This window comes from Cinclus cinclus, chromosome 3, assembly GCF_963662255.1.
Source record: "Cinclus cinclus chromosome 3, bCinCin1.1, whole genome shotgun sequence".
In the NCBI taxonomy this organism is placed as follows: Eukaryota; Metazoa; Chordata; class Aves; order Passeriformes; family Cinclidae; genus Cinclus; species Cinclus cinclus.
In genome coordinates this window covers 38,591,218-38,618,421 of record NC_085048.1, presented here as the reverse complement: position 1 = coordinate 38,618,421, position 27,204 = coordinate 38,591,218, and the positions used below count along the sequence as shown (strand labels likewise).

The following is a 27,204-nucleotide window of genomic DNA, read 5'->3' as shown; positions in this document are numbered from 1 at the left end:
TGAAATCAATTTTGTTGTGCTTCAGGAGCTTTATTCCTTTAGTGCTCAGAAGGGGTTAACAGGCAAGCTGTGCAGAGCCCTGAAGCCTCTGTACTTGGCCAGTTTCTGTGGCCACTCCTGCATGTGTATTGCCCTACATTGTTTTTCTGGAACCACAGGTGCTTTATTCTACTCAGACTAACTGCCAGAATAGTTATCTCTGACCAATATTTATTATTTACAGGACATATATCAACATTATAACAGCAATAGGCGCTGTAGCACAAAATTATTCAAGGCTAAGAAAGGCTAAAATAAATTAGGTGGTGTCCACCTGGTCATTAGGCATTTTCAATTTTAACTGTGTAAACTGGAATAAACCTTTTCACTGGCAAAGGCAAGAGGAGATAGGAAGAGTCAGGAAAACCTCATCCTGAGTGCTTGCAATTATTAAAAACCTATAACTTGTCACTAACCATGAGGATACTGTGGCTACTTGACTATTATTTATCTCATTTGAGAATCTAAAATTAGAAAATTAGATTAGGTGAATCTAGTTTTTGGAGACCAGGCTACAGCTAGGCTAGTATTGGACTACTACCAATGGTGAAGAGCAGTATGTGTGTTCCTGAGCCTGACATAATAATCATGGTAAAAGTACAGTTTAGATCTCTTTGGGTTGTACCGGTCATTAAATTCAAATATAGCTGGTAATCTTAAAAGCATAACGAACTCTCCAAAATTTTAATTTCTAATGTTGAATAATTTCCTATAAATTTCCAAGAATGAAACTCTTACTGCAGTAATTGCAAGGTGGAATTTACATCACACAAATTAGATTGGCTTTTTAATTTCATTTTTTTCCTAAATTCATGACTCCAAGGAATGATTCTGTTAATTGAATGATGTTGGCCTGAGCTTTGCTATAAAGTATTAGACAAATGCAGGTTGGACCGTGAGACCAAGAGAAGAAGGCTCTTTGCTGGGACACTTGCAAAGAGAAGTGTAAGCCGTGCTGACATGTCTGTGTGGTTTCCTGTTTGTCACGGTGTGGGCAGACTCTGGTTCCACTTTTTCATGTCAACCACAGTGTTTAAGGGTTTATAGTGACCTCCACCAGCACTGCAACATTTTAGAAGAGGAAAAATGAGCAACATGCTCATGTTCTGGTGTTTTACCCCTGTGGAGACCTCGATTTGGAGGATCATCAGCAGCAATCTTCCCCCTTGTAGCCTTGTCCATTGTAGACAATGTCCCTTGTCATTTTCCATTTTGATGTCAAGCTTCCAGTGAGGAGGTTATTCCAGCATGTGAAAGCATCTGCATGTGGGGGATAAGGCCATGAGGATGTTGATAGACAGTTCTGACATAGTAGTTTTGCTGGAGCCATAAACAGGTACCTGAAAACATGATCTAGGTCCTTGGACTAGCAATGAAACCATGAAGCAATAGAGTAAAACCAAACTACATGGAATTAGATTCTAGGTTCAGATTAGTACCTCTTTTTAAAGTCTCTGGTAGTTGCTCATTCACATCCAGAATAAGAAAGTGATCTTTAATAGTAATTAAATGAGTCTTGTTTACTGTCATCAGTTGATTAGAGTGGTGAATTGATGCAACCTGCAGAAAACCACTTAGCAGGCACCACAAAGCACTGTGTAAAATGTCTCTGTATTTCAAATCCGACGAGCCTCTAAAATCCCTGAGGATCACAGAATCCCTAGCAAACCTTTGAGCAGGGATCAGACTTTCCAGCTGATGGCAATGACTGTAAACTGTTTTATACTGTAACAGTATACAGCATATGCAACATTTGCTGCTCTTGTGTAATGAATGGGTATTGCAGAAGGCACAGAGGAAGATCAAGTAGTACATTTTACACATTTCACAGGAATAGCAGAAGGTTATCTACTGTAAAGTAATCTTTGGTATGCATGTTAATAATAAAAATGATTTGAAGGAGGCAGTGATTATTGAGAAAAAAACGTATTACAAATCCTTATGAAGAAGTTGTTAATCTAAGTAGAGAATGGGAAGGCTGAGGACAACTATTCAGCAGGCATCTCTTAAATCTGTTCACAGAGGCATAACTTTGCAATGTCTTGGGGCTTTTTGAGGATTGAAAATAATGCTTGCTTCTTCCCATTTAATACATGTAACCAAAAAAAATATCATATCATAAATGAAGCCTTAATGAAAGTGGCTTAGGTTCCTGGCTGCCGATAGTTGAAGAATGTTTTCTGGACATTTCAGAAATGCAAAGTGGTGTTTAGGTCAAAGAAAGAAGGCTGTTATCCACATTCGTTGAATGTTATCTGTTCTTTGTGAGCTCTCCTCTGGATCTTCTGCTCACTGTACTCTTTTCTCTTACCAATCAAGTCCCTTTACTTGACAGAAGATTATCATTTTACCACAGAACAATGATACACTAAATGAAGCTTCACCTTAGAACTGCATTACTTCGCATTGGAACAATTAGGCTCTACTTTATTCTGCTTGACAGCCAAATCAGGAGGCATTTTTATACAAAAATATAATCAGGTTTAAATTTTTTCAAGCTTGTCTAAAGTTTGACATTCTTTCTTTTGCATTTTCTAATAGCTGCTTGGATATCCCTTTACCTAGGATACAGCCATACAAAGGACTTTTTACTTGCTTTGAAATTACCAGAAATATACTCAATGACAGCTTTTGAGCACCCATTGTTAATAATGACATGTCAAAAGCCAAGGATGGTGATGGGGGATGGTGGCAGTTTTGTTTATCAAGACTCAAACATTTGTAGTTCAAACCCTAGACCTCTCTACGATAGGGTAATCAAAGATAAGTGGCTCTGTGGCTACCAACAGTTATTTTTTCTTCTGTATTAAATTATTTGTGCTGGACTGAAGTGAGAGTGACAGAGGAGTTACTCAATAGAAGCTTCCTTCTATCCTACCTCAGAATATTGATGAGGGAGGTAACACAGGGTAGCTGGGATTTTACACTTAAACTTTGGTAACAGAGGGGTCAACAGTTTCTTGAGTGTAATTAAATTGTCTTAAGTCACCTCCAACTTTTTGATACTCTATTCATTCTCAACTTATTGAAAGAAATTCCAGGAGGGAGTCAAATGACCTTGGCAATTTTCTGTGACAGTTATTTTTATTCCTTTGGACATGTCATCTCATATCACACTGGTGTGATAGACCAAGTTCTCATCTGAAGCAGTCTCTGGACTGCCTCTTTGTAATAGACACCTATGTGCTGGATCTTCTGAGAGACAAAATGCTAGAATAAAATTAACTCCATTATTATTTCATATTCAGCTAGTGTATGTATTGTGTATATATATTGGCAATATGATTTTGATCAATTTTATGACCATTCTTTGATTATATTAACATTTTCTTTTCTTATTTTGAGTGTCAGTAGAATAAAACTTCTTTTGGCAAAGTTATGTACTATATATTGAGGTGAAGATATTTTCCTTTCTTTTTTATAGGATATAAACTGAATTTCAAGATGTCACCTTTAATACTTAGTCATTGGCAAGTGTAATATTAGTCATAAAAGGTTCACCTTATAGTGCATTTTTTGGGTCAGTATTTTAGAACATGTTTTTAGACATTGAGTTAGCTAAAAGTGTGACTAAAATAGTGAAAGGTATATATTAGTTGCCAGAGTTTCAGAATATGTCCAAAATTATGTTGTTGGGAAACACTAGGAAAATCCTTTCAACCTCCAGATTTAACCTACTTTAAAATCTCAGTGATGTAAAGAGGAATAAAGGAAATAAACAAATGAATATGTTTTGGGGTGATACTGGACTCATACATCCTCTTGTGCAACTCGCAATTCTTATTAATTCAGAAAACTACCATTCTTCTTGTTTCTTTACTTTCCAATTAGTACCAATGGGAAAACTCATTTTTAAAATATCTAAATATTTTAATTAGAAAATATGGGGGCTATTCAAGCTGGAAATATTTAAGTGTTGAATGTATTTTTAAGGGCTACGTTCTCACTCAGCTAACTTGTTAACCCTAGGAACAATAACTTGCACCATAGGAAAGAATACTTTTGTTCATTGCAGGAACTATTGGATAAAATTATTTGGCCTTCACTAGGCAGCAGGTCTGACTGGATGACCTTAGTGTCCCAAAAATATGAGTCCATATCTTGCTTCTAGCTGTCATTTAATTTGTAATCACCATTATTTTGAGTAGTTTATAATTATCAGAAATAGGTCCATCAGTCTGAAACTATTGTATGTAATACTGTTTTCAAGAGGATTTTTTTTCCTGCTTAATGATAATCTCTTGGGCCTGGACTCACACAGGAAATTTTGGTTCAATGCAGCAGTGAGGCAAACTTCCTCTTTAATTCTACTTATCAGCATTCCCAGCCATAAGTTAGGTAAGTACAATTTCCACACAATGATTAGAGAAATACTTTAATGACCAGCAAGGTAGTTCAAAACAGGATTCAAAAAACTCAGTCTACAAGACTTCTGAGGTAATTAGGAGGAGTTGCTGAAGTGAAGAACTCGGCTTCAAGTCCCCTTTGTGATATAAAAATGCCTAAATCCAATCTGGATTGACCCACCTTTGTGCACTCATTAATTCTTTCCCAGGTTTATATCCTGAAGTTTGTGTAAAGGGCTAAACTACTCACAGAGCACGTTGTAGTTTCAAACCCCATTTGCAATCCCATCTTTGCTATGAATTTGCAGGATATGATGTTAAATACTAATATTAATCCCTGGTGATTTTGTCATTATTTCTGTAAGTACTTTAGATTTTTACTCCAAAACAATGCCCAAATTTATGGTCTACTAATTGAAGTGTAGTCTTTCTGGCTCAAGGTCAGTGCAAAGTGAGTATGTTAACTCTTGAGTGGTCAGCAGTGTCTTCTCCTGAGCGTCTATGCCATGTGGTTCCAGGATAGGCTCTAGAGCAAAATGCCACAGCTAAGGCAAAGTTACTTGTGAGTCACACTGTCTTTTAGGCACAAAAGAGACACAGAACTGATCATTGTGGCCAAGAATCAAGTAATTAAGCACCATAGGGGTTTTGTTGACAAAAAGGAGGGTCTTTGTATGATTATCATGAGGCAATTTCAAAATTAAGTGCCTGAAGAAGCACTTGTTTATTGAAAACCCTTGTTCTTGATTCTTGAATTTATTTTTTCCCACAGAAATTCTCTTTTAGGATCAGCATTAAAAATATGAGATAAACACTGCCTGTAGCAGCTCAGCTCTGATGAGGGCCCAGAGTGCTGCAGGTACAAAAAGGAAATAATTGCTAGAACAATTCCCAGACACATCCCTCCAGATGAAAGAAGTTAGAGAAAAAGCTCTGGAGACACACAGAGAAATTATTCATGGGTCTCCTCATTGAAGATGAAATGCCCAGTTTGAGACAGTGGCTTGCAGAACAAAAAGCTTTCTGCTGTGAGACATGCCTTTTGGGACTATTTAGTCCTGCTAGTAGTGGACCAAATCTCCCTCATCTGAGAACAAATATAATTCTGACTGCTTATGGGGGTGGAGCTCTTCTCAAAGGCAACGAGCAACAGGACAAGAGGAAATGGCCTCAAGAGGTACCAGGGGAGATTCAGGCTGGAAATCAGGAGGACTTTTTTTCCCTGAAAGGGTGATTAAACACTGGAATGGGCAGCACAGAGTTACTATCCTTGCAGGTGTTCAAGAAACAGCTGGATGTGCCACTTAGTGCTATGGTTTAGTTGCATGGTGCTGGTCAAAGGTTGGAAACCTTCCTGGTTTTATTTCCCAGCAAAAAAATGAAAAAATAATATTACAAGGAAAACAAAAGTAATTTAATATTAAGGAGTTACTACTTTTAAAATGTAATTATGAGAAACACTGGCCATACTCTCAGTCAGCCTGTACTGGCCCCAGTCTTTATGAAAAATGAAAATAGACTGACTTTTAGCAGTGAAGTCTGTGAACTGACATGCTTCCTTTTAATCAGAATTCTGACGGTGGCAAATAATCAGAATTCTTACTGTAGAAAGTACAAATGACAGTCTTACTACAAAATGAGTGTATGCATAAACATATATTCATATATCTGATAAATAGAAAACTGAAAATCTTTTAAGAACCAATTACTTCTAAACTAAACAGAATATGCTTCTAGCTCTTTTTCTGGCACAGGCATATATCAAACAATAACAGGGCATCTGTTGAATAGATGTGCACATGAAATGCAAACAGGATTAATTTTTATTTGTTGATCATAAAAGATGTTGCCACAGTTTTAGATATTCAATTTTGTATAAACATTTAAGTGAATAAATGAATAAAGTACAGTTACAATGAATAAATGCCAATAAAGACTGTGATTAAATACAAAGCAACGCAGCAGGAATTTCAATAGGTGGAAAATGCAGTCACATCTACTGAAGAGGGTGTTAACAGTATGCTTCAGACTCCCTGCTGTCTTTTGAAGCAACAAGAATTCCTGTTGCCCAAACATTTCCCAAAGCAAATAACTTTAAATACTGACTTTCTTCCTGAGGGAATGTCAGATATTGATGATTATCATTAACATACAGCTCTGCTAAAAGGCTTATTTGAATGATTTATTCATTATTGGTCTTCTACCAATTTGTAGGGGAAAAGTTTTCGTGCATTAATAAAGAATGAAGGCAAGTAGAAGGGGTAGAAATATGGCTTTACTAATACTTTGGGCATTACACTGGTTTTCATTATAGATTTATTGAGCTGGAGAGTGGAGACTGGTCCTAATCCTAGATTTATGGGAGACATTGCCGTGTAAATTAATGTTACAATACCATGTTCTTCAGAAAAACAAAACATGATTTTTTGCATATAAAATATACAACAATCCATTTTTTCCTCATAATTTTATTTTATTCTTCCAATAATTATTTTATATACATTTTACTACTTCAGAATTCCTTTATACATTAGTTATCAGTTGAATTGAGTCTTTAATAGATTAAAAAACATTCACAACTGAATCTTAACTATCCCCATCAAGCATCCTAGCTCTCCCAGTCCAAGGGAAAAAGTAGGCTGGACCATACTAGAGGAACAGATAGCCCCTCTGAGCTCATACAGAAAAAGATGCATTTGGTCTCTTTGTTGTGTTAATGTACTCCTAAATCTCATGCTCTCTTTGGCAATTACATGCTACTTTGACTTTAAGATGCTGGTCTTCCCTCATTGTAATCAGCTGCTGCCAGTTTCTCAAAGACAAAAGTCTGGTAAGTGTTGGCAAATACTTACTAAGATGCTGACACCTCCGTAAGTGTAGTACAGCCATCCTATCTGCATTTCTGCCTCCTATGCAGAGTAATCTGGGTGAGTCGCACCCATAGGGTTTAGTTTATTCTTTTAAAATTTTCCTCGGGAATTAGTTTCCATATTCTCTTTGCTTCTGCTTGCATGCCTTGATGGTCGAGTGTAAGGTTTTTTTGTGTTAAAGGTCCTATGAACTATTTCCTATCAATTGGGTCAATTGCAGAACATCATATCTGTTCTTTGCAAGAATTATGGGATGTTTCTAGAGAAGTAATGACAGCTGATTGATTTTTTTCCACATCTGTTCATGGTAAATTTTCATCTGCCAGAGCATAACTCAGGGGTCTTCCCATCACAACCTTCCTAGGTAGCCAGTGTTTCAGTTAGTGAAGGTTTAAATCACTTCTAAAAGCAGATTAAAGGTTATTATTTGTTGATAGGAAAGGTAGTAGTACTGACCAGCAAAAGCTCCAGTTAACTCTTTAGTGGAGGAATCACTAAGTGTGTGTGGACAGAACAGTAAAACTGTCAGGGTGAATTTGCTAAACCTTACATTTCTTCCTCCAAAAAAAAAGTGAAGTTGAGAAATAAAAAAGTAGTCATGAAAGTTGTTTTACCTCCTACCTATGACAGTAAAAGGAACTTCTAGAAAGTTCACATCTTAAGAATGAAAAGTGCAAAAGATGGTTTCCCTTCTCAACAAAACTCACAAAACCCAGAACCCAAAGAAAACAATTTGAAGAACTGTCCTTGCTGTCAGGAAAGTCACAAGATTTCATACTTTTTTTCAAACACCAAATCATAGCCAACTTAGCAAACACAAATAAAATTTATTTCCTTAATACCTGTATCTCTATGAAATAGTCATGGTATTATACTCAAAGGTTTGCACAACTTGCAGCAGTAGAACATGCAGATCATTCAATTAGGACAGCATAAAAAGTTTAGTGTTGTTATTAAAATTAACATATTTTAAGGTCTTAGCTGATCTGAAGGACAAAACCTTTTCGTGTTAGTAGAGTAAGTGCTAGGAGAATACTTCCTAAAGTTTACTTTCATCTTGATGCTATTTTGATTACTTAAGGAGGATCTACCCATACCTCTCTGTTGCACTACAGCACAAGGTTCTTTGGCGTGACAATATCTCTATACATCTAATGCAAAATAGCAGAAGACCAGAGGAAAGAGAAGTAAAAACCCACATCCTGACCCTTCTGGCAAATATGATTTTCAAGGAAGCTAGTCACTACTATGCTCAGGACTGCAAATCTCCATAGAAACTTACCTACACATTTAGAACTGGCAATATGAGAAGGATCTGTAGGTGGGATAAAAAAGGACCTGTTAGATCAGACAGATGCGGGACTAACTGTAGGTACGGTACTGTACATAAGAATTCCTTCCCTGACATTGTTGCATTTATATTAATGCTTCTGGAAGTTGACAATCTGTGCATGCCTGCTAGAATTTGTTTTGAAATAAAGCTCTGGAGACATTATTAAGTCAATAGTGAAACTGAAAGGTCCCAGTACTCCTGGAGAAGAGACTCCTCTAAAATCTTTGCGATGCAGTTCAGATATATCTCAATGCAATTGAAAGTCACCAGAAAAATATATAAATAAGCAAATAAATAAAAGTCATGTACCTGATTATCTCCCCTCAAGCTTTTAATCAAAATGAAAAGATTATTGATCCTCACATTTGGATTTCACATACAGACTATAGCAAAAATAACATACAGTGAAAACAACACAGGGCTAAGATATTGCAAGGCCTGATAAATGCAAGTTAAAAATGTGGTACTGCCTCAGCAAGGCAGTGAAGGACTTAGATCAAAAAAAATAGGTGATGAACACTGGTAGAGCAGGACAGCATGTTTAAAGCTGCTATGGGATTAAAAAGAGAGTTTCACTACAATCAAGTTTAAGAAACTTCAGGGTCATGGAAACTGTGTTTTTCTTAACAGAATGAGCTATGAGGGGAAAATGGAGAGAAGATGTGCAGCACATCTAGGTTGTTCATAGAGGAGTCATCACTGTGCTTGTCTCCTCTGTGTGTTTATTCCAAAATTGAGTATTAATTACTTCTAATAGGAGTAAAAGCCCAGAAGACCAATTTGACACGGCTCAATTATTTTATTGATCAGAGCTATGAAACCATAGCCCATCAGACTCATAAAATATGTGTTACCCCCTCTCTGCTGCATGCTGAGCTCTTCCAGTAGTTTGGCTGAAACAAAACATATTTTTCTTGTGGTGAGTTACATTTATAGCTTTGTTGTTATGAAGAAAATCTGTAGGGAAAAACCTATCATCCTTCTGACACTTGTTAAAGACTGAAGTAATGTTGGCAAATGTGGTACACAATTTAAAGATACATTGATATTTTATTATTTGTAATTTTTTGTAATTTGGACCTTAAAAAGCCCTATTACAAACTTTTTTTTGTGCTAGAGTTTGAGAATCATCAGAGTAATAGAAAATTTACCATCAACAGCAGAAAGGTCTTTATCTTTCAATATTTAAAAACTGCTTGACTAACAAAAAATTATATTTTCTACTTGTGCAGGTGCAGATTAGGCAATTTCCTGAAGGACAGTTTGATATTATAGATGGATTTTTTGTATTTTTTTGCATGTTTCAGTAATGGGTAATTTCCCTCTTCAACCCTATTGACAAGGTAATACACCTGCTAATGATAAATTTTTCCCAGTAATTTCTAGCCTATGATTCCTTCCAGTTGCTGAAAATATAATCAAACTTTTTAAACATTTGTGTTCATGTTATACGTGTGCTGATTAGTGTTTCTTTACTTGGGAGAGTTTTCGCTGAAATAATCCAGAAATTTTTGAAGAACAGGACTAATTTTATTTTACACAGTCCGAAGGTCTTCTTAAAGGTATCTTATTAGGTCTCTAATGGGGCAAGAACTTGACATTTGTCAGGTTGATTTCTGAGGTAAAAAGAATATAAGTTGAGGTTTTTTTGTTTGTTTGTTTTTGTTTCTTTTTTTTTTTTGCTGATGTTATGAAAACTTCTCAAAATTTGAGTACGTTATAAACTTTTGAAATATTATTAACTTGATTATTTATGACGTGATAAAACTCTCTTTTTTTTCTGTCCTCTGCTGCTATTTCTGCTTCTTATTTACCTCCTGAGCTATAGCCCTGTCCTTGCCTCCCCAAACATCCAGGTGTGTTCCAACCTGAGGATTCAGATGTTTAGGGGGATGTTCTTGATTCCAAGAATATTCCTGTGCCTGTTGTTGCTCCTGCCTTTTCAGGGGTGTTGTGGCTCCAGACTCTGTGGCTGAGTTCTCATATTTACAATTAGCTCTGACTAATGAGGAAAAATTCTAGAAAAGAAGTTTAACTCAATGAATACAAGAAAGGTACAAAAGGGATAGGATAGATTAATAAAAAGTGAAAGGAGGCGATTAGACAAGGAGCAGGAAAGTGAGAGACAGAAGAAACACAGAGGGGAATAAAGATAAGCTAAAGAGAAGATGAGTTGAGAATAGTTCGAAACCACTCTCCTTCAGAAGCTGAGCAGCTCTTTGATCACATTGCTAGAATTCCCTTGCCATAAACAAACTGCTGCCAAGCTGCCAGCTATATGGTTCTGTTCCTCTGTGCATGGTGACCCATCCAGAAGAGAACAACTTTCTGCAGGGATGGCCTAATCTTTCCTTTTAAGCATTAGGTTGCACTGTGCTGTATATCTGAATCCCTCCTTGATCCCGTGAAGAGGAGAGGAGGCTCACGAGCCAGGTTCCTGCAGGAGAACACTTTGAATAGTATATACACAGGTTTCCACAGGAAACCTTATTTACATCACTTCCTGGATTTTGAGAAATTCTAATTCATAATTTTAATAGTTTTAGCAACAATTTTGGTCAGAATATATGTATATCTGTGCAACTGTATTCTCCTTGAAATTAGCCTTAGCTAATTTTTGCAAAGATATGAATTTTAGGCTCCTCTGTTAATTAAACTTTTGAGATTTTTGTTTCTCTAGCAAAGTACCTTGAAAAAATCATTTTCATTGACCTATTTTGTTATTGAAATATTATTCTTTGCAGGTATGCTTGGCTACACTACTGCAGTCACTTCTAATAAACATAGCCTCCCTAATTCACAATTTTTTCTGCTGGACTGCTTTCTGCTTGTTGTGTGAATGCACAAGCAGCAGTCCTGCTGTACCAGTTAGATATACATTTTCAGGAAAACTGACATTGAAGAGAGCTAATTGTGTTTAAGTTCATCTTAGGAAACATAATCAGGACACAATTAGGAGAGCAACTTGCTACATTTCTTCCATTAAAAAAAGCAATAAGAAAGCATCACATGGAAATCCATTATTAATGAACTAATGCATTGAGTACAGAAGAGTAATTTGTGAATTTATTTTAAAATTTAAATATTTTCATATAATGAGACAGCCATACAGATTACTTTTTAAAACAAATACTTTAAAATTTAAACAACCAAAAAGGAAAAAACCAAGATTTCTTTGCAACAGATCATGTCAGCTAAGAGGATTTTTCACTCCTTAGTATACTTTCAAGGATGTAGCAGACAAATGATGAAAGTAGAACGATTTGTAAAACTTTAAAATCGTCATAGTACATATATTTTCTGTATTATTAACGACAGGGTTATTATTGCTGTGACATAATAATAGACAAGGAAAAAAAAAGAATGGTAGAATATCAGGAGTGCTAGGGGGAGATGATGTAATTCAATTATCTCTCTAAGGCCTATGGGACTGTCTTTTCCCTGTTTTGTTGTCAATGTCTGGTCCCTCCAGCTGTTCCTTTACAACTTTGCCTCACTGTAGCACTTTTAGATATTTTTCTGCATGCCTCTCCTAGGGATCAGGAGTCTCAGAACAATCATAATCCCTGGCATAATGTGGGAGTCTCAGAATGAGGACAGAATCACTGCATACAAATCAGGATGGCTGGTAAGCCTGCACAGCATCCATCTATCACACTGTGCTTCCTTCCACAGGGCTACACCACATATATCACACTAACCACATTCTTGGGGCTTTGTCAGTTGTTATGTTAGTATTTTGCCTAAAATTTTTAAAATATAAAGGGTGAATATTAGTCTGAATTGCAAAGATTTCCAAGAAAAGCAGATTAAAGGGACTAACTAGAGGTTTAGGCAGCAAAATATGTTCTATGACTTCTGAAGCAAAAATGTACACCAAGTTTCTGTAGTGTTGTACAATTTTCTTCCTCAGTATTTATGAGAGAAAAAGACTCCTTTTTAGCCAGACAGTTTTTAATGGCAGCATTTGTGATACTTGAAATTTTTCTGTTGGCCTCTATTTTGTTCTCTGACTCCTTAGGATCTCCAATAGGGACCTTCTACAAAGAGAATGAGGAAACCTTCCAGTATGAAAATCTACAAATTTTTATGAAGATTGGAGAAGGAGGAAGAGGTTTATTAGAACTCATTAACTTCAGTCCACCTGCTGGGAAGCAGTCATTTTTATTGGTTTTGTTGATTGACAATATTAAATAGTTGTAAGTATTTCACTCAGGTGTCCTGCTCTTGTCAGATAATTATTCTTCCTTGGACAGAAATCTTACTAATCTGCACATTTTTAAGATGCATTCTTTATGCTTGACAAAATGCCCGGCATTTTGCAGGGCAGACTTGGGTCTGCACTTCAGACCCAAGCACAGTGTTTGCCCATTATTCTGGATTATTGTTCCTCACTGATTCCCTCTGTTTAGCATTGTAATTTTTAGCCATGTTTGCATGTATTTTTCATACTTTGTTTGATATGTGTCATTCTTATAACATGCCTCTAATGAAAGAAAGTAATTCATTAGGTATATTTTCCCTGCTTAAACTCTGTGTAAAAACCTAATATACAATTTCCTTTTCTTGTTTAGCTTGGTTTTTTGAGTTTTCTGTTTCCCTTAAATTTCTTTTATCTACTTTTTTTTTCTTTTTTTTTTTCTCTGCAGGTCATAGTTCCTTTAATTTCCCTGTGTGAAGCAGGGTTTTGGAACCTCTTTGAAATCAAAGCATTGAATTAGATATCAGAGGGACATATGTCTTTCCTAATGGTTCCTGAATGCGACAATGTAATTGACTACTATAATATACCACACTGCAAGGAGGAATAATTTTTTTTTTGTGTAGATGGTGCATTATGGAAGTGCTACTTTACCTTATAGTGAAACATACAGACTCTGTTGTCAAAGGACAAGGCGAAAGTTGATGAAAGGCACCAGGAGACACTAGGAACCTGGAAAAAATCTTGCAGCAATTCATCATACTCTTCAGAGTCTGAAGCCACATCTGACTTTGGTGCAGAAGGAGCTTCCAAAATTACTAGTCCTAGGCATTACATCTCATCCCAGGTGGGAGCTCTGCCAGTCTGGCACAGTGGAGTGGAGTGCATTGCATTGGGCAGTTGATCACAAACCAAGCTGCCTCGGAGACTGGATCGCATGACCCTGGCAGCAATATTAAAGACACAGGTCAGATTAGCCCAAGGAGAACACAGTCTAGCTGCAATGTATTGCTTGTAATACCTGTTTTACCCCAAAGCATGTTTTAAGGGAGAGCATAATCAGAATCAGTGAACTAGAACTATAAATGGAAGATTTTCCAATTGAATTTGTGCCTCAATGAGTGCTGCAGTGCTATGATAGCAGACATCTGGTGTGGATCTGCTGTCAGCTAGTGATTACCACATTTTTCATCCTTAGTGACAGTGAGACTCCTCATATCTTTAAATTGATGCAATTAAATCTCAGGTGTGATTGGTACAAACATCTTACAAGCATGCCATCATCATACCACCCTGATGTTCTATTGATTATTTCAGTGCATCCCCATTTCTAGGGGAACACCATTCCTTTTACTGTTGATCACATCTGAATTCAGCTATTCAAGGGGGAGTGGCTACGGTCATAGAGGTTGTTGGGGTTTTTTTCTGATTAATGAGATCCTGTACCATAGAAAGATTTATGACATAGCTGACAACAAGGGAGTATTCATGTGGTAAAGTGACTGTACTTATTCCTCTTATTCATGGAAATCTTCATACATTGAAATGCTATTTTTCACGTAAATCCTTTGATAATCTGTCCATCAACCACTGGCCCTCAAAATTGCAAATAAACCTTACTTAACCTAAGGAAATGATGGTGGTTTGTTGTACATGGAATGCTAGTTGAAATATTTACAGTGTTTATGGATTCATACACGAGAATATTTTAAAGTTACATTAGGCATTTCAGAATCTGAAAAACATTTTGTATCACGCTACTAAAAACAGAGGCCCAATATTTCCTTCTCATTCATAGTTTTGGGGACAGCAGGCACAATCTTTCCTGGATTCCTCTAGATGATGAGCAGATAAACTGGATGAATCTTGTGGCACAGCAATTTATGCTGATAGATTGTCCTAAGGAAAAGAAGATTGAAAATAGATACTTCCTGCAAATATTATCAATCTGAAATGTATTCTTTTCCAAAGCTGCTACCTCAACTTCTGAATATCTATAAGTTTCTAAGATTTACCATTCTCTTTATCCCATTGTACATAGAATCAAGCTGTTACAGAATTATGCAGCTTTCTAGTATTGCTCTAGTGCTAACAAGATGGAAATACTTCATACTAAAGGGCAGTCTTGTGCCTCAGACACCTGGGGCCAATTACACTGCACAATCACAGCTTACTGTGATTTAAAACAGGAATCAATGTCACTGAACATTTTAAGGGATCAGAGTCTGTGCTGATAATTCATTCAGTCTAAAAGCGTTTGTTATTTTCTCCTCCACTGGATCTTCTGCATTCAGGATACCTGAGCTGGCTCTAAATACAATTAATAAGGTCAAGTTTCACTTGAATGCCTTTAATATTGGTTTCTGTCAGAATTTCCTGTGTGTCAAGAAACCTAACTTTTAGTAACGCAAACAGGAACATCCTCTTTGAATGCAAGAGGAACTAGCCATCTTTCATCTATCACCTTCTAAGGGGATTTGCATGCAATACATTTTTTTCCTATTAGAAATTATGCTTGTCTGATAAGATGTAATACAACCTGTAAAGGGTTGCAGCTATATCTTACAATACCATCCTCATAATTCTCCAACATTTTCATTCAGCTTGTTCTGTGTGTTTTCTCTATACATCAAAGAATATCCTTTGATTATAGACTGTGCAGTTGCTTGAACGTAGGTAACCTAAAAGCCTTACTGACAGCTGTAGAGTCAGCACAGCACACTTGAGAATAAACAAAGTTTTAATAAATTACCAGTCACTGTATGCCAAATATTTCACCATATGTTTGCTATTTTCTATAAAAGCTGCTCTAATTTAGCAGTACAAACCTCAGTGGGCTACCAAAGATCAGTTTCAGGTGTGAACAGTGACACTCAGCAGGTTTTGTATTAATCCCTTGGACTTGCTAGGTATGCATCTCTGTACTGTTAATATGTGCTTGAAAACATTAGTTAAGTTTGTGATAGAGCAGGTACCTGTGATAGAGGAGGACTTCAGCCCGGTTTCTTGTCTGAAGTTGTATGTCCTTTTTATTTGGAACAATGGAAATTGATGGTGTATGTTTAAACAGATTTGGGCCTAGACATGCTGCCTCCATCTTTTTTGTATACTTATAATATCTTCATGCTTGCTAACCCAGAAAATCTTAAAATCTGAAAAGAAAAATTAAATTAGAAATTTGCAGTAAGCCATGCAATTTTTTCTTTTTCCCTTGGCCACAAGAGGAAAAACTCTGAGATCTCCCAAGTAAGATGAAGCACTTGACATCAGAACAAGGAAAAGAAGACTTATATGCTACTTCTTTTCTGCTGGTGAATGCCAGTCTTGGATCTGCAGTGCACAGTATGAAGCCATTTGAGCGGCTTATTTTGGCAGCTTTCTAATTGTAACAAAGTCATTTAAGCAATACACTGTCCTATGCGGGATCACATCTCCAGTACTGCTGCACTGCACAGAGAAATTTGGCTGAGACAGATGATAGGATTACTGTTCTCCACTCCAGCTGTCCTTAAACAGTGGTGCTACCCTTAAAACAGCATAACCAAGTGGGAGAAATATCTGTCTTTTAGCTTTTGCAATTTGCAGCCTATGATTTCAGCATGAACAGCTACAGTCAGGAGTGTGGAAAAAAAAGGCAGCCTGAACACTTCATAAGCAGAAGCACACCTAATGCAGCTATGCTTGATTCTTTCCAGAAGAGCAGCCACACAGAACCCTAATTTGACGCAGACCCCTATTTAAAACTCTGCTACCAGCAGCACAACTGAAGTACAGTTGCCATGATTTAAAAGCAAAAACTAAAGAAAGTCTTTTATTACAATTTAACTATTGAATAATGGTTATAACAGATAATTATGTAAGCATTTTGAAAGAAAGTGAGAAAATACATTTTTGCCTGGCATCAGCCTCAACCCAAGGCTGCTTCTAATCCTCAGCTTTAACTAATGAATAATGGTTATAACAGATAATTATATAAGCATTTTTGAAAGAAAGTGAGAAAATAAATTTTTGCTTAGCATCAGCCTCATCCCAAGGCTGCTTCTAATCCTCAGCCTAGGAATAGGGTTAAAATATGGTAAGGGTTTGGAAAAGCACAAAGCCCAGAGCACCAGGCACACTGCAGCTACAAAAGGTATGCCAAGGGGAGCACAGGTCTGCCACAACATGGCTCCCTCCACAGCTTTTTCCTTGGCATTAGGCTCAAACTAATGCAGCTTTAGCTGCTCTGCCTTAGGATAAGATTACACCTAGGGCTAGTTAGGGTTCAGAAAACCACAAAGCCAGGACATCCAATGACTATGCAGTGAAAAAAAGAATGCCAAGGGAAGCACAGGAGTGCTACAATGTGGCTCCTTCTACAACTTTTTGCTTGCTACCACCACTACCCCCATGTGACTTTTAATGCACTGCCTAGAGTGAGGGTCCAGAAAAACAGAAAACCCAGAGCTCTAGTGACTCTGCAGCTACAAAAGGCATGCCAAGGGGTACACAGGACTGCCACAACATGGCTCCCTCCACTTTTTCTATTTGAAACCTGCTTCAACCACATGCAGTTTTAACGGCCTTTCCTAGTGTTAGGGATACACCTAGGGTTATATAGAGTTCAGGAAAGCAGAAATCCTAGAGATCCAGTGATTCTGCAGATACAAAAGGCATGCCAAGGGGGACACAGGAGTGCCACAACATGACTCCCTAAAGAACTTTTTGATTGACACTGGAGGAATCCCCTTAGTCTCTCTGACCTGCCTTGGCTAGCTCCAGGTCAGAGATGAGGGGTTTTCCAGCATGGACAAAGGTAAAAGACCAAAGGAGGCTCTCCTTCCCAGGATAATCCAAGTTTATTATCCTGAAGGGTTCCAGTGAGAAAGAGAGAGGGATCGTGGGAAACGCAGGACTTTTTCAAACCTTGGTAAGGGGTGGAGGAACCCCAGGTCATGGCCAGTCTGGTCAGGCTGGTGGGGGGGAAAGCGGGAGGGGTTAAGGAGAGGGAAGAACCAAGCTACAAACCTAGAGGCAGGAATCAGAAGAAACCAATTTCAATAAAATATAAAACCATGAATGTGCAATACAACATGGCACCACCATTAATCCCATGCAACTTTAACTTCTCTGCCTAGGTTAGGGTTATGCCTAGGGTTAGGTAGGGTTTAGTAAACCACAAACCTGAGAGACCCAATGACTGCAGCAAAAAAAGGAATGCCAAGATGAGCAGAGGAGTAGCACAACATGGCTGCCACCACAACTTTTCGCTTGGCCCCACCACAACCCCCAGAAGACTTTTAATGCTCTGACTAGGGTTAGGGATGTGCCTGGGGTTAGAGTAATTAAAACCAGAAAGCCAAGAACTCCAATGAATCTGCTACTACAAATGGGATGCCACGGGGAACAGAGGACTGCCAAAACATGGCTCATTCCACGAATTTCTTCTTGCCACCAGGCTCATTCCAATGCAGTTTTAACTGCTTTGCCTAGGGTTAGTGTTATGGCTAGGGCTAGGTAGGATTCAGAAAAACAAAAAGCCCAGAGCTCAAATTACTCTGCAGCAACAAAAGCCTTGCCAATGGAAAACCAGTAGTACCAAAACATGGCTCTCTCCACACCTTTCCTCCTGGGGCCTGCTTTAACCCCATGTGGATTTAACTGCTCTGCCTAGGGTTTTGGTTATGCTTAGGAATACGGTTACGTGTAGGGTTTAAGTGGGATTCAGAAAAACAGAAAACTGAGAGGCCCAAAGACTCTGCAGCCAAAAAAGGAATGCCATGGGCAGCACGGGAGTGCCACAGCATGGCTCACTCCACTCCTTATTTCTAGACTTATCCCAACATAGCTTTACTCTGCCTAGGGTTAGCACAATGCCTAGCATAACCCTAACCCTCAGCGTAAAACTAACTCTTGCAAAGATTTTAAAGCTGCATGAGAGTAGTGGTGGTGCCAAGCACAAAGTTGTGGATGGAGGCATGTTGTGGCACTCCTGTGCTCCTCTTGGCATTCCTTTTTGCGCTGCAGAACCTTTGAACCTCTGAGCTTTCTGGTTTTCTGAACCCTGCCTAATCCTAGGTGCAACCCTAACCCTAGGATCAGCCCTAACCCTAGACAGAGCAGTTTAATCTGCATGGGGTTGAAGCAGATGTCAAGAAGAAAGGTGTGGAGGGAGCCAGGTTGTGGCAGTCCTGTGCTCCCCTTGGCATACCATTTTTAGCTGCAGAGCTGTTGGAGCTCTTGGCTTTGTGGTTTTCTGAACCCTACCTAACCCTAGGCGTAACCCTAACTCTAGGCAGAAATGTTAAAGGCACATATGGGTAGCAGAGGTGCAAAACAAAAATCTGTGGAAAGAGCAATAATGTGGGACTCCTATGCTCCCCTTGGTATTCGTTGTTTGGCTGCAGAGGCATTGGATCTCTGGGCTTTGTGGTTTTCTGAACCCTAGCTGTAGGTGTGACCCTAGCCTTAGGCGTAACACTAGGTAGAGATGTTAAAGCCACATGTGAGTAGTGGTGGTTCCAAGAAAAATGTTTTTCAGGAACTCATGTTTTTCCACTCCTGTACTCCCCTTGGCATTCCATTTTTTTCTTCAGGGTCATTGGATCTCAGGGCTTTGTGGTTTTTGAACCCTTCATAACCTCAGGCCTAACCCAAATGTTAGCTGTAACCCTAACCCTAGGAAGAGGTGTTACAGCCACATTTGGGTAGGGGTGGAGCCAAGCAAAAAGTTGTGTAGGGAGATAAGCTGTGGCACTCCTCCATATGGCATACCTTTCTTGGCTGCAGAGTCTTTGGATCTCTGGGCTATGTGGTTTACTGATCCTTAACTTACCCTAGGTGTAACCCTAAATCTAGTTGTACCCCTAACCCTAAGCAGAGAATTTAAAGCTGCATGTAAGTAGTGGTAGTGCCAAGCAAAAAGTTGCATAAGGAGACATGCTGTGGCACTCCTTTGCTCCTCTTGGCATTCCTTTTTCTACTGCAGAGCCTTTGGACCTCTGGGCTTTCTGCTTTCCTTCTCCCTACCTAACCCTCGGGGTAACCCTGTGGAGAGCTAGGCTGAAAGGATAGTGCAGGAAGGAATCTTCTGCAATGACTTGCAGCTGTACTGATTACCAAGGATTGGCTGCTGGCTGTGCTGTGAGAGGGCAAGGAGCATGTGGTCGTATAAGGGTCAGGTAAGGTGAGAAGATATTGTGTGAGGGACAGCCACAGTTTGGTGGCTTAGAAAGGGACATCTTGGAGTTAGCCAGTCATGCAGAATGAAAGAAGGAGTCAGAGTTATGTGGAAATGCCACTAAGAGTCGCAACTATGTGAACCTGCCAATAAGACAAAGTGTCAGAGTACCCAAGAGGGACATTGAGAGTTGTGACGAAAGAAGTTGGATGAGAAGAAAGCATATAGAGCTAGTGAAAAAGGACAGGTGGGAATGCCAGTTCAACAGCTGGGGGAGATCCCCAACCCTGTCTGTTGCAACTTAAATGTAACCTTAGGCCTAACCCTAGCCATAAGATAACACTAAGCACAGCAGTTTAAGCAACATGGGGTAAAAGCAGATATCAAGGAGAAATGTGTAGAGGGATCCATGGTGTGGCAGTCCTGTGCTCTCCTTGGCATGCCTTGTGTAGCTGCATGTTCATTAGATCTCTGGGGTTTGTGGTTCTCTGAACCCTACATAACCCTAGACCAAAACTTAATTCTAGGAAGAGGTGTTAAAGCAACTTGTGGGTAGCGGTGGTGCCATGCAAAAGGTTGTGTAGGGATACATGTTGAGACACTCTGGTGCTCCCTTTTGTGCTACAGGGCCTTTGGACCTATGGGCTTACTGCTTTCCTGAACCCTACCTAAAATGAAGTGTACCACTAACTCTAGGCCTAAACCTAGGCAGAGCATTAAAAGTGGCATGGTGGGTGGTAACACACAAAAGATGTGGAGAGAATCATGATACAGTGCTCCTGTGCTTTTCTCGGTATTCCCTGTTTTATTGCATATTCATTGAATTGCTTGCATTTCTGGTTTTCTGAACCGTGCCTAACTCTAGATTTAACCCTAACAGTTAATCCTAGCAGTGCAGTTTAAGCTGCATGTGGTTAAACAACATGCCAAGAAAGAAGCTGTGGAGGGAGCAATGTTGTCCTAGTTTGAAAGACCGGTGTTTGCCAAGGAAAGCAGAAGCTTCCCTTTGGACTGAGAAAAAATGTGATTCTTCCGATTATTATAATTTTGGAATTAAGAGAGCTCTCAGGCAAAGATATGGGGGTAGGAATAACAGTCCTTTATTAGTATATCTAACAAGACAAACAAGAACAACAACAGCTATGAAATTACCCACAAACAGAACAGTAACTCAGTCCCAGTGTTTTTTGGCTGCAGGCACCTTTTCCCTGAGCTGCAGTTCCCGGTGCTGGGGGCGGGCGGGTCCCGCAGAGCCGCAGGAGGGCTGGGGGTGATGGCAGAGCTGTCCCAGGGGGAGAGAGAGATGGAGAGAGAGCTCTCCGCTCACGGTATCGGTCCCGATGCTCAGCAGAGTGCTGGATGGTGGTAGTTCACAGCAAGAAGACAGCAGGGCAGGGTCCGATAGCAGTGAGGATGCTTTCCTGACGCAGGGATGGCAGTGATGGGAGAGAGGTGGCGATCGTCTTTCTCGTCTGAACTCCGCGGGGGAAATGGGGCGAGCCAGAGCCTTCTGCTTCCTCTTCTGGCTGTTTGAATCTTGCGGGGTTTCCCTCTTCTCTCCCATCCCCCTTGTCACCAGGGCCCAGTCAACAGGTATCTTAGCATGACAATGGGGAAAATTCCACAGAGGGAAAAGGGAGAGAACCAACCCCCAACAAATGTTGTAGCAGTTCTGTGCGTGCCTTGTCATGCCTTGCGTAACTGCAGTCACTGGACATCTGGGCTTTGTGGTTTTCTGAACCATACCTAACCCTAGGCCTAACCCTAACTCTAGGAGGAGGTGTCAAACCACATGCAGGTAAAGGGGGTGCAAAGCAAAAAGTTGTGTTGGGAGACATATTGTGGCACTCCTGTGCTCCTCTTGCAATTACTTTTTGTGCTACAGGGCCTTTGGATGTGTAGGTTATCTGCTCTCTGGAACCCTGCTTAACCCTAACATTCTTCTTAACCCTAAGCCTAGGGAAAGCATGAAAAGTTGCAGTGAGGGGGGCGATGCCAAGGGAAGAAATGCAGAGGGAATTATGGTATTGCCGTCCTGGTCCTGTGCATCTCTTGGTATTCCCCTTGCTCTGCATATTCATTAGATCTCTGGGCTTTGTGGTTTCCTGAACCATACTTAACCCTTAGCGTTACCGTAACCCTAGGAGGAAGTGTTAAAATCATATGTGGATAAAGGTGGTGAGAATTAAACAGTTGTGTGGGGATACATGTTATGGCATTCCTGTGCTCCATTTGGAATTCATTTTTTGCGCTGCAGAGCTTTTGGACATCTTGGTTTTGTGGTTTTCTGAAACTTGCTAAACCAGAGGCAGAGCCCTAACACTGGGCCTAACAATAACCCTATGAAGAGCTGTCAAAATCACACACAGGTAATGGTGGTGCGAAGCAAAAAGTTGTGTAGGGAGACAGGCTGTGGCAGTCCAGTACTCCCCTAGCAATTCCTTTTTGTGGTGCAGAGCCTTTGGATGTGTAGGTTTTCTGCTCTCTGGACCCCTACCTAACATGAGTGGTAACCCTAAACCTAGGAAGAGGTGGGAAATGTGCCTGTGGGTAGAGGTGGTATGATGCAAAATGTTGTGTAGGGATACTTATTATGGCACACCTGTGCACCATTTCCACTTCCTTTCTGCACTGCAGCACCTGTTGACCTCTGGGGTTTCTGCTTTCCTGAACCCTACCTAACCCTAGGGGTAACCCTTACCCTAAGCAGAGCAGCTTAAGCCATATGGGGTAGAATCAGACATCAACAAGAAAGGTGTGGAGGGAGCAATGTTGTGGCAATGCTGTGTTTGCCTTGGCATGCCTTCTGTAGCTGCAGTCATTGGACCTCTGGGCTTTGTCGTTTTATGAAACCTACCTAAACCTAGGCCTAACACTAACACAAGCGATGGCATTAAAAGTTGCAGGTGGAGGGGGTAGTATCATGGAAAAAATGTGGTGGCAATCATGGAATCGCCCTGTTATGCTTCTCTTGGTATTCCCTTTGTGGCTGCATATTCATTGGCTCTCTGGGCTTTATGGTTTTCTAAACCCTACCTAATCCTAGGCCTAACCCTAGGAAGAGGGGTTAGAAGTGTCTGTGGGTAGAGGTAGTGCGAAGCAAAACCTTGAGTAGGGATACTTATAGTGGCACTCATGTTCTCCACTTGCACTTCCATTCTGCATTGCAGTGCCTTTGGACATCTAGGCTTTTCACTTTCCTGAACCCTACCTCACCCTAGGAGTAACCCTAGGCCTAACCTTCACCCTATGAAGAGGTATTTAAACTGTGTGAGGTAAGAGGTGGTGTGAAGCAAAATCTTTGGTAGGGAGATAAGTTTTGGCACATCTGTGCTCTGCTTGGACTTCCTTTCTGTGCTGCAGCACCTCTCAACCTCTGGGCTTTCTGCTTTCCTGAACCCTGCGTAACCCTTAGCCTTGGGGGAAACATTAAATGTTGAAAGTGGAGGTGGTGGTTCCATGGAAAAAAATGTGGCGGCAAACATGGAATCGCCCTGTTGTGCTTCTCTTGGTGTTCCCTTTGTGGCTGCATATTCATTGGTTCTCTGGGCTTTGTGGTTTTCTGAACCCTATCAAACTCTAGGCCTAAGTCTAAGAAGAGGTGTGAAATTTGCTTCTGGGTAGCGGTGGTGTGAAGGATAATGTTGTTAAGGGATATATATTTCGGCAGTCCTGCGCTCCTTTTGGACTTGCTTTTTGAGCTGCAACACTTTTAGTGTCTGGGCTTTCTGCTTTCCTGAACCTTACCTAACCCTAACACTAGGTTGGGGTTTTTAATCTGTGTATGTTAAGAGGTGGTGCAATGCCAAATCTTCGGTAGGGAGATATGTTGTGGCACATCTGTGCTCCAGTTGGACTTCTTTTCTGCGCTGCAGCACCTCTCAACCTCTAGGCATTCTGCTTTCCTGAAACCTAACCTTTGGCCTAACCCTAGGAGGAGCAATAAAAGCTGCAGTTGGGTGGGGTGGTGGCACGGAAAGAGGAGTGGTGGTGATCAAGGAGTCGCCCTATTTTTGCTTCTCTTTTTATTCTCTTTGTAGCTGCACATTCATTGAATCTCCGGGCTTTGTAATTTTCTGAACCCTACATCTCCCTAGGTGTAACCCTAACCTGAGGCATGACCCTAATCCTAAACACAGGATCTTAAGTCACACATGGTAGAATCAGACTCCAAAAAGAAAGGTGTGGAGGGAACCATGTTGTGGCAGTTCTGTGTTTGCCTTGGCATGCCTTTTGTAGCTGCAGAGTCATTGGATCTCTGGGCTTTGTGGTTTTCTTAGCCGTACCTCACCCTATGCCTAACCCTAATCCTAGGAAGAGGCATTAAATTTTCCTGTGGTTAGCGAGAACTTGTGTATGGATACCTATTGTGGCACTCCTGTTCTCCATTTGGACTTCCTTTTTTGTGCTGCAACACCTTTTGGTCTCTGGGCTTTCTGCTTTCCTGAACCCTACCTACTCCTAAGCCTAACCCTAAAGGGACCGTTGAATGTTGCATGTGGAGGGGACGCTGAGGAAGAAACAAATGTGCTGGGAATCATGGTATTTCCCTCCTGTTCTTCTCCTGGTATTCCCTTTGTTGCTGTAGAGTCATTGGATCTCTGTTTTCTGGTTTCCTCAACCCTGCCTAACCCTAGGTGTAACCCTAACCCTAGCCAGAGCTGCTTAAGGCACATGGTTTTGAATCTGATGGCAAGAAGAAAGTTTTGGAGGGAGCAATGTTATGGTAGTCCTCTATTTGCCTTGGCATGCCTTTTGTATCTGCAGTGTTATTAGACCTCTGGGCTTTGTGGTTTTCTGAACCATCATGTCTCCCTAGGCAACTTTTTGCTTCGTACCACTGCTGTCCCAATGCAGCTTTAAATTCTCTGCTAGGGCTAGGGTTACACCCAGGGTTAGGTAGGGTTCAGAAAACCACAAACCCCAGCGATTTAATGAATATGCTTCAAAGAAAGGATTACCATGCATGGCAAGGGAGTGCGATATCATGATTCCCTCCAAAATTTTTGCTTGGCGTCACCCCTTTCCCAAGTGAATTTTACTGCTCTGCTAGGGCTAGGATTTTGCATAGTTAGGGTTAGGCCTAGTGTAGGGCATGGTTCAGAATAGCACAAAGTCCAGAAATCCAATGACTCTGCAGGTACAAAAGGCATGTGAAGGTCATCACAGGACTGCCACAATATGGCTCCCACCACACATTTCCCTTTGGCATGTGTTTCAATCCTGTGCAGTTTAAACTAGCCTGTTTAGGGTTAAGGTTGCTTCTAGGTTTAGATAGGATTTAGAAAACCCCAAAGCCTAGAGTGCCAGTGACTCTACAGCTACAAAAGTCATGCCAAGGGGAACATAGGCCTGCTGCAACACAGCTTCCTCCACACCTTTCTTCTTGGCGTCTGATTCAGCCCCATGTGGCTTGAATTGTACTGTTTACAGGTATGGTGAAAACTCAGGTTAGGTAGGGTTCTGGAAACCATAAAGCCCAGAGGTCCAAAAGCTGTGTAGTGCAAAAAAGTGCCAAGAGGAGCACAGGAGTGCCATAGCATGTCTCCCTAAAGTATTTTTCTTGGCTCCTGCTTGAATCCATTGCAGCTTTCACTGTTCTGTGTATGCGTTAAGGTTACCAGTCTTGTTTTTTAGGGTTCAGAAAACAATAAAGCTGTGATATCCCATGACTCTGCAGCAAAAAAAGACATGCCAAGGGGTAAATAGAATTGCCCAGACATTTATCTGTCCAGGCCTGATTGGATGTAGGTTCACCTCTTGTTGGTTGTAAGTCATCTGCCTAGGGTACTGTTTCATGTAAACAAAAAGAGCAGATCACCATGCACACTAGTTATAAAAGTCACGTGAAGGGGCATAGCGTACTTCCACAACATGTGTTCCACTCCTTTCTGCTTGGCACTAGACTCAGCCCAAGTCTGGTTATTGCTTCCCCTAGTGTTGGAGTTTTGCTTAAGGGTTAGGGTTCAGAAAACCACCAAGTGCAGAGATCCAGTGACTCTGAGGTTGCAAAAAGCATGCCAAGGGGGTCACAGGAGTGCCACAATATGGCTCCCTCTTCTCTTTTTTGCTTGGCACCCCCTTCCCCCCACATGACTTTTAATGCCAGTCCAGCATTAGGGTCTTAGGGTTAGTGTTCAGAATACCACAACACCTAGAGCTCCAAGCATGCTTCATCTACAAAAAATCATACTAAGGACATCACAGGACTGCCGTAACATGTCTCACTCCATACCTTTCTGCTTGCTCCAGCCTCTGCCCAAGGCTGTTTTCCCGATCTACTTATGGTCAGGGTTACATCTAGGGTTAGGCATCAGAAAACCACAAAGCCATTGGATCTGTATCCAATGACTCTGCAGCTACAAAAAACATGCCAAGGAGATCACAGGACTGCCACAACATGGCTCCCTCCACACCTCTGTGCTTGAAAACAGCTTCTACCCCATGCAAGTTTTAATGCTCTGCCTAGGGTTAGGGTTATGCCTAGGTTTAGGGTTCAGAAAACCACAAAGCCTAGGGATCCAGGCACACTGTGGATTCAAAAGGCATTGCAAGGGGAACACAGGACTGCCACAATATTGCTCCCTCCACACCTTTCTTCTTGGCACCAACCTCATCCCTAATATTTTCTTATTTAGCCTGAGTTTAGAGTTATTTGTAGGGGTAGGTTTCAACAACCATGAAACCCAGAGTACCAAACACAATGCAGCTACAAAAGCATTCCAAGTGGAGCGTAGAAATAATTTCTGCATTGTACTGAACCATTGATGGGGCAAAAATCAGCTACATGGATGGACGTTTTTTGAAAATGTGAGGATGTGAGGGCTGGAGCACCTTTCTTCTGAAGGTAGATTAGTGTAGTTTCAACTGTACAGCCTTGGCCTACAAAGAAGCTGGAGAGCGACAATTTACAAGTTAAATCAGTGACAAGGTTGTAATTACTTTAAACAGAAGGAGGGTAGGTTAAATTAGATATTAAGAAGAATTTCTTTACCTTTATTAACAGTGAGGCATGTCAACAAAATGCCCAGTAAAGCTGTGGATGCCCCATCCCTGGAAATGTTGAAGACCAGGATGGATGGGCCTATGATCAACCTGTTCTAGGAAAAGGTTCCTCACCCATGGCTGTGGAGTTGGATCTACGTGGTCTTTAACGTTCCATCACATCAAGCCATTCTTTGATTCTACAATCATAATTCCAAATAAAGGCAGACATCCAAGCTAATTTTTTTCTTTCTATTTTTAGTCTTGCAAAA

The 27,204-nt window shown here is 40.4% G+C and overlaps 1 protein-coding gene across 1 annotated transcript in view; it reads left to right on the top strand.

The window, feature by feature from the left end:
• LOC134041911 (collagen alpha-1(I) chain-like) overlaps positions 1 to 12,785 on the top strand; it is a 29,117-nt gene extending 16,332 nt beyond the window's left edge. The window contains exon 3 of the mRNA XM_062488965.1: positions 12,610 to 12,785. Coding sequence (XP_062344949.1) covers positions 12,610 to 12,785 — 176 coding nt within the window. The remainder of the gene's footprint in view (positions 1 to 12,609) is intronic.
• Positions 12,786 to 27,204: the final 14,419 nt, after the last annotated feature.